The sequence below is a fragment of the Polypterus senegalus genome, chromosome 13, assembly GCF_016835505.1.
Source record: "Polypterus senegalus isolate Bchr_013 chromosome 13, ASM1683550v1, whole genome shotgun sequence".
Lineage (NCBI taxonomy): Eukaryota > Metazoa > Chordata > Cladistia > Polypteriformes > Polypteridae > Polypterus > Polypterus senegalus.
This window is the reverse complement of record NC_053166.1, coordinates 93,971,323-93,983,931: the sequence shown is the minus strand read 5'-3', so window position 1 is coordinate 93,983,931 and position 12,609 is coordinate 93,971,323. Positions and strand designations below refer to the sequence as shown.

General features: G+C 38.0%; 1 protein-coding gene across 2 annotated transcripts in view; it reads right to left on the bottom strand.

Annotated features, from left to right (window-relative positions):
* Positions 1 to 12,609, bottom strand: part of med25 (mediator complex subunit 25) — a 242,575-nt gene that overhangs the window by 164,410 nt on the left and 65,556 nt on the right. For both annotated transcript variants that reach the window (XM_039774147.1, XM_039774149.1), the window contains exon 4: positions 2,537 to 2,582. In XM_039774147.1, coding sequence (XP_039630081.1) covers positions 2,537 to 2,582 — 46 coding nt within the window. The remainder of the gene's footprint in view (positions 1 to 2,536; positions 2,583 to 12,609) is intronic.

Sequence of the window (12,609 nt, the reverse complement as noted above, 5' to 3'; positions counted from 1 at the left end):
TAACGGAGCTCCGCTTCAGACGTCCATCTCTCGTAATGGACAAGACCAACCAATAGGGAAATTTAATTATCCATATATTAATTGGGATAACTTTGCAAACAGTAGAGCACAAGAAGTAATCTGTGGCTGTTTTATGAACACAGTATATTAAAGCACCAACATATGGGGAAACCTGTCTAGATTTAGTATTTTGGAATATTCGGGATAGAACTGAGGGTGTAAAGGTGACTGAATCACTAGGGTCAAGTGACCACAATATAATACAATTCTCAGTGTTTTGGAAGAAGCAGATGCAAAATATAAAACTGTTAAGTTTAACTTTAGCAGGGCAAACTTTGAACAGATGCAGCAAAGTCTAAGGATGATAAATTGGGATAAGCTTTTAAATGTGGAGACAATAGAGGAGCAGTGGAACAGGTTTAAAAGTGTTTTAAATATAATGCAGGGCAGGTGCATGCCTAAATTTGGAATTAGAGGGAAATTTAAAAAAACTTCACAGTGAGTTAATAAGAGACGACAAAGCAGCAGCAAAGGAAAAAAACAGCTGTATATGGCGTATAAGACTGATAACTCTAATGTGAATTGTAGCACATATGAGAACATGAAGGCAACCATTAAGAAGGATATTAGGAAGGCTATAAGGCAGTTAGAGAGGAATATAACAGATAAGACAAAAGACAACCCAAAGAGATTTTTTTCAATATTTATGTGGTAAAAGAACAGTCAAGGAGTAGGTAAAGTGCATCAGGAATAGTAAAGGGAAATTCAAAAATAAACAGCAGATGCTCTGCTCTCATTTTTCTGATGCCTTCAAGTGTGAGGAAGCAGATATCCTCCCAGTGATAAAAGGGACTACTAAGGAGGTAATGTGCCATTTGCAAACTGTAGAGGTAGAAGTACTGGTTAGATTAAATAGGCTGAAATAAAACAAATTACCAGGGTCAGATAATATTTATCCTCGAGTTCTTAAGGATGTTAGTGAGTCGCCGCGCACTGGGGAAATTCCAAAGAACTGGAAAATGGCAAATATTATTCTGTTATATAAAATGGGTGACCAGGCAGATCCAAGAAATTATAGGCCAGTGAGCTTAATGTGCATCACAGGTAAATTAATGGAATTATTAAGCATAAGAATGAGCAACACATGGCAAGAACAGGAGTTTTAGTAAACAGTCATCATGGGACAGAAGACGGAGGCCATGTTTTACCAACATGCTGGAATTCAATGATTATAAAAGGATACAATCAAAATGGAACATTTGATATTATTTATCTTGACACATTAGAGGTTGTGCATCAAACTAAAACAAGTGGGATCTCAGGATGTTGTTTGTAGAGGAGTACAAACTTGGCTAAGATATAGTAAGCAGAGTGTAATTGTGTGAGGAAACCCTATCAGAATTGGCTACTGTTCCACAAGGGTCAGTGCTAGAGCCTCTGCTGTTTTTAATAAACATAAGTGTTTTGGAAAGGAATATAAAAAACAAGATGGTTAATTTTGCAGGTAATATGAAGACACTGTAGGTGGACTGGCAGGTAATCTAGAATTCATTGAATCATTACAAAGGAACTTGGACAGAATACAGGCTTGGGCAGATTGGGAAGTAAAAATGTTAGGTCTGAATACAAAATGGGAAGTCTGAAAATCAAAAGTACACCTTATGAGTAGTATTTAGGAGTCATAGTGGACTCAACACCATCAACTTCCAGACAGTGTTCAGCAGCCAGTAAGAATGCTAACTGAATGTTAGGTTATATAGCACAATGTGTAGAGTACAAGTCCAAAGAGGTTATACTCAAGCTTTATAACACACTGGTGAGGCTTCATCTGGAGTACTGTGTGCGGTTTTGGTCTCCAGGCTACTAAAAGAACATAGCAGTGCTGGAAAAAGTCCAGAGAAGAGCGACTAGGCTTATTCCAGGGCTACAGGGGATGTATTATAAAGAAAGATTAAAAGAGCTGAGCCTTTTCAGTTTAAGATAAAAAAGATTAAGAGGTGACATGATTGAAGTGTTTAAATTATGAAGGGAATTAGTACAATGGATCGAGACAGTTATTTGAAAATTATTTCATCAAGAATACAGGGACACAGTTGGAAACTCGTTAAGGGTAAATTTCACACAAACATTAGGAGTTTTTTCTTTACACAGAGAACCACAGACACATGGAATAAGCTACCAATTAGAATCGCTGACAGTATGACTCTAGTGACTTTCAAAACCAGACTTGATGTTATTTTAGAAGAATTAAGTGGATAGAAATAGCAAGCTTTGTTGGGCTGAAAGTTCTTGTCAAGATTGTTCTAATTTTATGAAAGCTTTCACGCATTTTCTTAAAGCTAAAATATTATACTTTGAGCTCAAGAGAGCCATTTATTTTTAAACATGGCCCAGGAAATAATTCAAGATAAAATATGAAGTGAAAAAAATAAAATAACATACAAGGTTATTAATTTAGAACTTTTGAATACATACAGATATATATGAATAAATCCATTTCATTACTTATAGTATAATCACTTTGTCATATACTCACATCTCCTCCAAAGTCTGTCTCTGCTGGGGGCCCACCATTAAAATACCTTTATAACAAATAACAAATGTTAGTCAAGAAATTCATTATGTAAGTAATTAGAGAAATAAACAGTAAAACAAAATAAAAAAGGTTAACTTATTTTCAGGTAGAAGCCACATTTGAGTTACAAGAAAATTAAATATTAAACAATCCATTGCAATTGCCATTTGTCATGCATATTTACCCACAATTTATTGCAGTGTAAACTGGAAAAGCTCATCATTGGCTACTGAAATCTTTTTATTTCTTGAGACCCGTGACATACAACACTGCTACTTCATAAGTCCTATAAAGGTTGCCTGATATTATACTGCTTTCATGGTTGAGAACTTATTATGAATAATTGGCTGAAATTTGGAGCTTTCAAAACAAATCTAGCAGCACTTGATTAGAATTTTGGTATTTTTCACATAAATGCCTTCATTAAAATACATTTTTGTGATGTAAAAATTTAATTAATGGGTGAACTATTGGCCATAAGTGATTCACTGTATCGTTTTACCTTACTTTTTTACCTTTTATCACTTAATTAAATAAGTTTTCTTTTGACTAGATCAAAAGATTGCTTCTGCACATGTACTGGCAACATATACACATATATAATATTAGGGCTAGGGAATCAATTAAAAAAAATTAACTATTTAATCTCATAATTGTATAGAATTAATCTTGATTAATAACATCCAACATTAAAACATGCAATCATAAGATAAATACTTTAATCATAAAGTAAATATACACTGAATCACCAAATTACTGTAGAATCAACACAAAGGAATAAAGAAAATGTATTGGCATAGTTTAAACTCAAACAATGACCTGAAATCTGACCTTTAACAAAATACTACTTGAGCAAGTACAACCTGAATTTGAATGATATCCTAAAAAGAAAGTTGAAAAGAAGGCAATAAAAAACAATGCCAATGTATTATTAATTCTCAAATTGGTATGGGATATGAGATGCAGATATGTCAAAGTAAAATGAAATTATCAAAACGTCTGTACTCTTTGAAATGCACTGCTAAAGACTGACTTATTGAAATAAGAATCTCTTAAATGGGCATACATTTAAGCTTGTGTTAAAACTCCACAAACAACTTAATAATTATACATTAAACAAGTTATTTTTAACTGGTGCACAATGAGAGCTTCAAGTAGAAGTAAAAAGTAATCATCCAAAAAACTACTAAAGCAAGAGTAAAAAATTATTTGGTGAAAAGACTACTTAAGTACTGAGTAACTGTTTGAACATAATAAATTATTTATTTTTAGAAATGTTGTAATAAGACAGACAAAAATATAAAATAATGTACAAATTCTGCTATTTCCAAGTAATAAAATAAAAAATGCGTAAAAATAAATAACATCTTTACAGAATAAAGATGCACAAATAACACAAAGTTCCAAATCTTAGTTTTTCACAACAAAGCTTTTGAAGCCAATAACTACAGTAGGTAACATGTTTGAACAGTGAAAACTACTTACAGTGAAAAGATAGATAGATAATGTAGATATTTTATTAATAACAAGGGGAAATTCATATACTCCAGCAGCAGCATACTGATAAAAAACAATATTAAAGAGTGATAAAAGCGAAGGTAAAACAGACAATTACTTTGTATAATGTTAACGTTTACCCTCTGGGTGGAACTGAAGAGTCGCATAGTGTGGGGGAGGAACGATCTCCTCAGTCTGTCAGTGGAGCAGGACAGTGACAGCAGTCTGTTGCTGAAAATTCTCCTCTGTCTGGAGATAGATACTGATCAGTGGATTCTCTATGATTGACTGGAGCCTGCTCAGCGACCATCACTCTGACACGGATGTCAAATTGTCCAGGGGCCTCATGCATAACGCCGTGCGTAGAATTCGCACTATAACATGACGTAAGCACAAAAGCCGAAATGTGCTTACGCACAGAAAAATCTAGATGCAGGAATCTGTGCGTACTCCAACTTCCACATTCTTCCGTTCCATAAATCCCAGTCAGTGTGAAAAGTAACGCTCATGCACGCGCCTTCTGCCCCGCCCCAACTCCTCCCAGAATTACACCTCTATGAATATGCAAATCAATATAAATTGCCCTTAAGCTCAGCCTTCAGTGAAAAGACAATGGAAAAAGCAAGAGGGAAAATGGAAGAATTTCAGCGAATACCAAGCGGAGGCAAGGAAAAACGTACTATTTGTTGGTTTAAACAGTGGTATAAACAACAAAAGGAAGCTGATTGCCTGACATAGTTGCACAGTGCCCAAAATAAAAAATAAATTGTCACATAACAAAGTCGCCGTGAAAAGGCGAGTTGCAGCCCACCGTCTGAGTGTCACATGAAAGCTTATTAGGGTACAGGGGAAAAAAAAAGGCACACAGTAGGAAAAAAGCATGAAATGTCAACTTCAATATCGAAATTTCCACTTTAATTATGTAGTTTATTTTGTCATTAAAGTAGAACATCATAAACTTCATCTTAAAACCATTTAATTAACCAGTTTCTCAAATCACAACGTAATTAAAGTAGCACGTTAAATGCTTTGTTTTGTATTTGATCTTTTGCTCTGTGTGTGTGAATGACTACGTGCTTCCGCTTCCTCTTTCTCCGACAGGACACAGAATCCATTACATTCGTGATATTACAGCTCTAGAAATAATTAAAATACTGAGATGTATACGTGATATCTTTTTCATGATGATAGGAGTTAAAGCATGTTATTAAACAGGGGAATACGGTGCATGTTTGTGCGCGACCTTTGATTAAATTATTGTAGCAGTACTGTCTCTTTCAAACATACTAATCTCTAATTCCTGTCCTTACTTTTCTTTCTCCAAATACCCAATCGCCACACAATCAGCTCTGTAATAGACGTTAAGCCATCTGTAAGTTTACAATGACAATTCTTGAAAACTTTTAAGGAACATTGAAATATCTTTGTAGTACAAGTTTAATTATTCTATCCATCTATCCTTCCAGTGTCGCGTCAGCCCCAGAAAGAATACAGCACAAGGTAGGATCAATCCGTGAACTAGCTAGTGCTGCAGAACCGTGTCCTCACATGTTTAATTATTAACAATACAGATTATTTAAATGAAGTTAAAGTTTAATCTATATAATATAATCAACATATTTTGCTGCATTTCATCTTAAAAATGATATCGTCATCATATGTAAATACGCGCTTTATAAAGTGGCGCAGGTTGTGCAATATTATAACTGTAGTGCAAGTAACAGTAGGGTAAGTGTACTTATAAGTACAAACAGTTCTACAAGGAGCACTTGATGGACTGATTGACTGTTTCTGAACCGTGAGGTCCGTACAGGAAAGGCTCTGAAAAGTTTTGTAGTGGCTGAGGCAGGGTGGGTTTGATGCTGTATACCGATATTTCTCTTTCCAATCAGCTGCTGCTGTGATTCCCCACTCAGATACTGTGATATAAATACTCTGAGAGGTGCAGTGAGAGTAATATGGAAAAAGATGATCCGCTGTGGCAACCCTTAATGGAAGCCGCTGAAAGAAGAAAAAAAAGGTGCAGTGAGAGTAACAACGCTGAAGCAGTTATGGTATTTGGAATACTAAGGCTATTCCCTGGACCATTATATTGTTACAAGTTAATTACAATCAGATTCATTACACTAATAAACAATATGTGGTTAGTTTCAGTGTATTTATAAACCCGCGGAAAGAATGTGGCTCTAAGAATAAAGATAAACCACAAAGTAACAGTAGCACTGCTTTGACGCTGGGTGCCGCCAGTTTGCAAAACCGAGCGGAGAACTTGCGTACGACATGGTATGAGGTACTGTGGAAAAGTGCGTGGCTTTACGCCAAGTGTAGGTTTTATACATCGCGATTTGAATGTGGAAAAGTTCTTACACAACACTTCTGTGCATACGCACCATTTATGCATGAGGCCCCAGCTCCATGCCTACAATAGAGCCAGCCTTCCTCACCAGTTTGTCCAGGCATGAGGCGTCCTTCTTTATGCTGCCTCCCCAGCACAACACCGCATAGAAGAGGGCGCTAGCCACAACCATCTGATAGAACATCTGCAGCAGCTTATTGCAGATGTGGAAGGACGCCAGTCTTCTAAGGAAGTATAGTTGGCTCTGTCCTCTCCTGCATAGAGCATCAGTATTGGCAGTCCAGTCCAATTTATCATCAGGTATTTATAGGTCTGTGCCCTCTGCACACAGTCACCTCTGATGATCACGGGGTCTAAGAGGGGCCTGGGCCTCCTAAAATCCACCACCAGCTCCTTGTTTTTTTTGGTGTTCAGGTGTAAGTGATTTGAGTCACACCATTTAACAAAGTCCTTGATTGGGTTCCTATACTCCTCCTCCTGCCCACTTCTGATGCAGCCCACGATAGCAGTGTCGTCAGCGAAGCTTTGCACGTGGCAGGACTCCAAGTTGTATTGGAAGTCCAATGTATATAGGCTGAACAGGACCAGAGAAAGTACAGTCCCCTACTGCACTCCTGTGTTGCTGACCTGCACTTCCCGAGATGCACATACTGAGGTCTGTCTGTAAGACAGTCCACGATCCATGCCACCAGGTATGAATCTACTCCTATCTCTGTCAGCTTGTCCATAAGGAGCAGAGGTTGGATGGTGTTGAAGGTGCTACAGAAGTCCAGAAAGATAATGCCTCTGTCCAAGTGAGAAAGGGATCGGTGTTGCATATAGATGATGGCATCCTCTGTTCCCACCTTCTCCTGGTATGCGAACTGCATATTATTATTATATATTAACTGCATATTATTATACATATACAGACAGTGGTGTGAAAAACTATTTGCCCCCTTCCTGATTTCTTATTCTTTTGCATGTTTGTCACACAAAATGTTTCTGATCATCAAACACATTTAACCATTAGTCAAATATAACACAAGCAAACACAAAATGCAGTTTTTAAATGATGGTTTTTATTATTTAGGGAGAAAAAAAATCCAAACCTACATGGCCCTGTGTGGAAAAAGTAATTGCCCCCGAACCTAATAACTGGTTGGGCCACCCTTAGCAGCAATAACTGCAATCAAGTGTTTGCGATAACTTGCAATGAGTCTTTTACAGCGCTCTGGAGGAATTTTGGCCCACTCATCTTTGCAGAATTGTTGTAATTCAGCTTTATTTGAGGGTTTTCTAGCATGAACCGCCTTTTTAAGGTCATGCCATAGCATCTCAATTGGATTCAGGTCAGGACTTTGACTAGGCCACTCCAAAGTCTTCATTTTGTTTTTCTTCAGCCATTCAGAGGTGGATTTGCTGGTGTGTTTTGGGTCATTGTCCTGTTGCAGCACCCAAGATCGCTTCAGCTTGAGTTGACGAACAGATGGCCGGACATTCTCCTTCAGGATTTTTGGTAGACAGTAGAATTCATGGTTCCATCTATCACAGCAAGCCTTCCAGGTCCTGAAGCAGCAAAACAACCCCAGACCATCACACTACCACCACCATATTTTACTCTTGGTATGATGTTCTTTTTCTGAAATGCTGTGTTCCTTTTACGCCAGATGTAACGGGACATTTGCCTTCCAAAAAGTTCAACTTTTGTCTCATCAGTCCACAAGGTATTTTCCCAAAAGTCTTGGCAATCATTGAGATGTTTCTTAGCAAAATTGAGACTAGCCCTAATGTTCTTTTTGCTTGACAGTGATTTGCGTCTTGGAAATCTGCCATGCAGGCCGTTTTTGCCCAGTCTCTTTCTTATGGTGGAGTTGTGAACACTGACCTTAATTGAGGCAAGTGAGGCCCGCGGTTCTTTAGACGTTGTCCTGGGGTCTTTTGTGACCTCTCGGATTAGTCGTCTCTGCGCTCTTGGGGTAATTTTGGTCGGCCGGCCATTCCTGGGAAGGTTCACCACTGTTCCATGTTTTTGCCATTTGTGGATATTGGCTCTCACTGTGGTTCGCTGGAGTCCCAAAGCTTTAGAAATGGCTTTACAACCTTTACCAGACTGATAGATCTCAATTACTTCTGTTCTCATTTGTTCCTGAATTTCTTTGGATCTTGGCATGATGTCTAGCTTTTCAGGTGCTTTTGGTCTACTTCTCTGTGTCAGGAAGCTCCTATTTAAGTGATTTCTTGATTGAAACAGGTGTGGCAGTAATCAGGCCTGGGGGTGGCTACGGAAATTGAACTCAGGTGTGATACACCACAGTTAGGTTATTTTTAACAAGGGGCAATTACTTTTCACACAGGGCCATGTAGGTTTGGATTTTTTCTCCTAAATAATAAAACCATCATTTAAAAACTGCATTTTGTGTTTACTTGTGTTATATTTGACTAATGGTTAAATGTGTTTGATGATCAGAAACATTTTGTGTGACAAACATGCAAAAGAATAAGAAATCAGGAAGGGGGCAAATAGGTTTTCATATATGTATGGGTCAGCACAAAAAAAAGAAGAGGGAATCAAAGAAAAGCAGTAAAGAAAAGAGGTTAAAAGACATGAAAGGCAGACTTGGGAATGACTATCTGGCCACCCGGAGGGAGGAAGCAGTGTGAGCTAGGGCCCAATGAAAGAGCTTTAGCTATGGCGCTCTAAAGGCTAGTTCACCCCACTGAACATTCAGATGGAGTGTGGCGAGCAAGGCCGGTGCCCTCCCTAGGCTTCCGTGGTGCGACAACGTGAGTGTGAAGGAAGAAGGGAGGAGAGCCGACCTCAGGGCTGCTGAGTCTCCGCCAGCTACGTGAGCAATGGGTGAGCCAGGAGAATAAGAAGGAGGTGGGCTGAGATCAGGAGGAATTAGTCTGTATTTTGACCTTGGATTTTTAACGGATTTATTTATTGATTTTTTTATCCTTACTTTTCACAACGATTTTTATGGATTTATATATGTACTGTTTTTTAAAACACTGCACCATTGACACTTTTGTTGATTTTACTTGTGTTTTGACTGTTTTTTAATAAAAGCACTTGAGCACTTTTTCCACCATCCTCTGGCCTCATCAGTGAATTATCCTCATATGTCAGCTCATCTCGTCATAACTATCAACAGTGTGGGTTCAGCAGACTCCCATGTGGGAAGAGGGTATCTGTAGGGGACCGGCATCGTCACACACTTGTCCTCCAAATAGCACAGCTGATAGAAAATAACATTAGAACAAGGCAGCTTGTGCACATACAAGAAGTCTCACTTTACCATGACTGTCTGTACATGTTTGGTTAAAACATGCTTGTTCTTCACTCAGTTGAAGTGATGGTTAAGCTTCAGCAGGCTCAGTTGGCTCTCAAGGTTCTTGCAGTGATGATGTGACCGTTTAGCAGTAAACAGGAGCCCCACATGACTAAAAAGTCTCTCACAGGATGCAGACGCAGGAAGTCTGTGTGTGGACATAGGACTGCATGGCTACGTCTGATTGGTGAAATGGGGTCATGTGATTATTGTTGCTAAGTCTGATTGGTGAAACGTAGTCATGTGATTATTGTTGCTACGTCTGATTGGTGAAACAGTCATGTAGTAGATCCACTGACGACTTCTCTCTGGCAAAAATATAGTGTAATGTGTATATGGGGAAAAAAGTAACGAGTCGAGTGTTGCCCAATGTTACGGTGTATGAATAGAGTTTCTTCTTTTTTTTTATTTATTTATTAATTTTATTACAATCAATACATAGCAATCAAGTTTTACAAAAAAAAAAATTATGCTAAGAACAGATCGATCCCCACCCTTGAGAGAGAGAGCAAGCCAAACGGTGTAAAATTTAAGGCTTTTAAAAATACCTAAATCAACAAATTCTCTGTGCTTTATAAAATCATTTCAAAATATTACTGATTAGATCCTGCCATGTTTTGAAAAAGTCTGCACAGATCCTCTAACTGAGTATTTGATTTTTCCAATTTTAAATAATATAACACATCAGTTTCCCACTGACTTAAAGAGGAGAGTTTGGGTTCTTCCAGTTTATCAGAATAAGTCTGCGTGCCAACAGTGTAGTGAATGCAATCACAGTTTGTTTGTCTTTCTCCACTTTAAGACCCTCTGGAAGAACCCCAAACACAGCTGTTAATGGGTTAGGAGGGATTGTGAGTCCAAGACTGTCTGAGAGGTAATTAAAAATTTTTGTCCAGAATAATGTTAATTTGGAGCAGGCCCAGAACATGTGACCTAGTGAGGCTGGGGCTTGGTTGCAACGCTCGCAGGTTGGATCATGCCCTGGAAACATTTTGAGAGTTTTAGTCGAGACAGATGTGCTCGATATATAATTTTGAGTTGTATAATTGTATGCTTTGCATATGGAACTTGAGTGAATTCTCTGCATTGCTACTTTCCACTCCTTTTCTGATATATTAATTGAGAGGTCATTTTCCCAGTGTCCTCTTGGATCTTTGAAAGGAAGGGATTGTAAAAGGATTTTATATATTGTAGAGATGGAGTCTAACTCCTTGAAATTGAGCAATAATTTTTCCAGCGTGGATGAGGGTGCAAGATGAGGAAAATCTGGAAGGTTCTGTTTAACAAAGTTCCTGATTTGAAGATAGTGAAAGAAATTTGTAGCTGGAATGTTAAATTTGGAACGTAATTGTTCATAGGATGCAAAGGCGTTGTCTATATAAAGATCTCTAAGCAAGTTAATTCCAAATTTTTCCAGATATTAAAAACTGCATATGTTTGTGAGGGTTGAAAGAGGTGGTTCTTTTGCAGGGGTGCCACAGAAAGAAGCTTCTCCGTCTTAAAATGCTTTCTACATTGGTTCCAGATTCTAAGTGAGTGGAGCACAATTGGGTTATTAGTGTATTGCCGATAACGTGTGTTTATTGGAGCACAAAGCAAGGAATACAAAGAAGTACTGCAGGATTTTACTTCTATTGCGGTCCATGCCTGTGTATGTTCTTCTATTTGTGTCCAGGTTCTTATCGACTGTATATTTGCCCAGTAATAAAACTGGAAGTTAGGTAGAGCCATGCCGCCTTCTGCCTTTTGTCTTTGTAGGGTCGCTCTTTTGATGCGTGGATGTTTAGAATTCCAAATAAATGAGGTTATTGTTGAATCTAATTGCTTAAAGAACGATTTATTAATGTATATTGGTATGTTTTGAAATAAAAAGGAGCTTAGGAAGAATATTCATCTTAACAGTGTTAATTCTTCCAGCTAGTGTGAGATGAAGGGTTGACCATCTATGCAAGTCTTGTTTAATTTTTTCCATACAGACGACGAAATTTTGTTGATAAAGAGCTTTATGTTTACTTGTGATGTTTACCCGAGGTATTTAAACTGTTCTGCAATGATAAAAGGAAGGGTGTCTAATCTAATATTATATGCTTGCGAATTCACGGAAAGAGTACACTTTTATTCAGATTAATTCTGAGACCAGAGAGCTTTTGAAATTCTGTGAGTGCTGCTAAGACTGCAGGCACAGAATTTTCTGGGTCCGATATATACAGTACCATGTCATCTGCATATAATGAGATTTTCTGTTCCAGTCCTTCTCTGCTAATCCCCTTTATCTGATCAGTATTTCGACAATGTATTGCCAGTGGTTCAATGGCAATTGCAAACAGCAGTGGTGACAAAGGGCATCCTTGTCTTGTGCCACGTTCTAGTTTAAAGTAGTCTGAGCAAATGTTATTGATGCAAACTGAAGCTTCTGGGTTAGTATACAGTAATTTAATCCATGCACAAATGTTCGGGCCAAACCCAAACTTCTCCAAAATAGTAAAAGGTATTTCCATTCAATCATGTCGAATGCTTTTTCTGCATCCAATGACAATAATATTTCTGGGGTGTTTGATTTAGTTGGTGAGTATATTACATTAAACAGGTCGAAGATTTGAAGATAAGTGTCGGCCCCTAATAAATCCAGTTTGGTCTTGTGATATTATTGAGGGGAGCACTTTCTCCATCCTTCTAGCTATGATTTTAGAGAGTATTTTAACGTCGTTATTCAGAAGTGAAATTGGTCTGTATGATGCACATTGTAATAAGTCCTTATTTTGTTTTGGAAAGACAGTGATTAGTGCTTGGCGAAAGGTTTGTGGAAGAGATTGGTTATCTCTGGCTTCTGTAAATGTTGCTAATAGGAGGGAGCTAGCTGAGCGGAG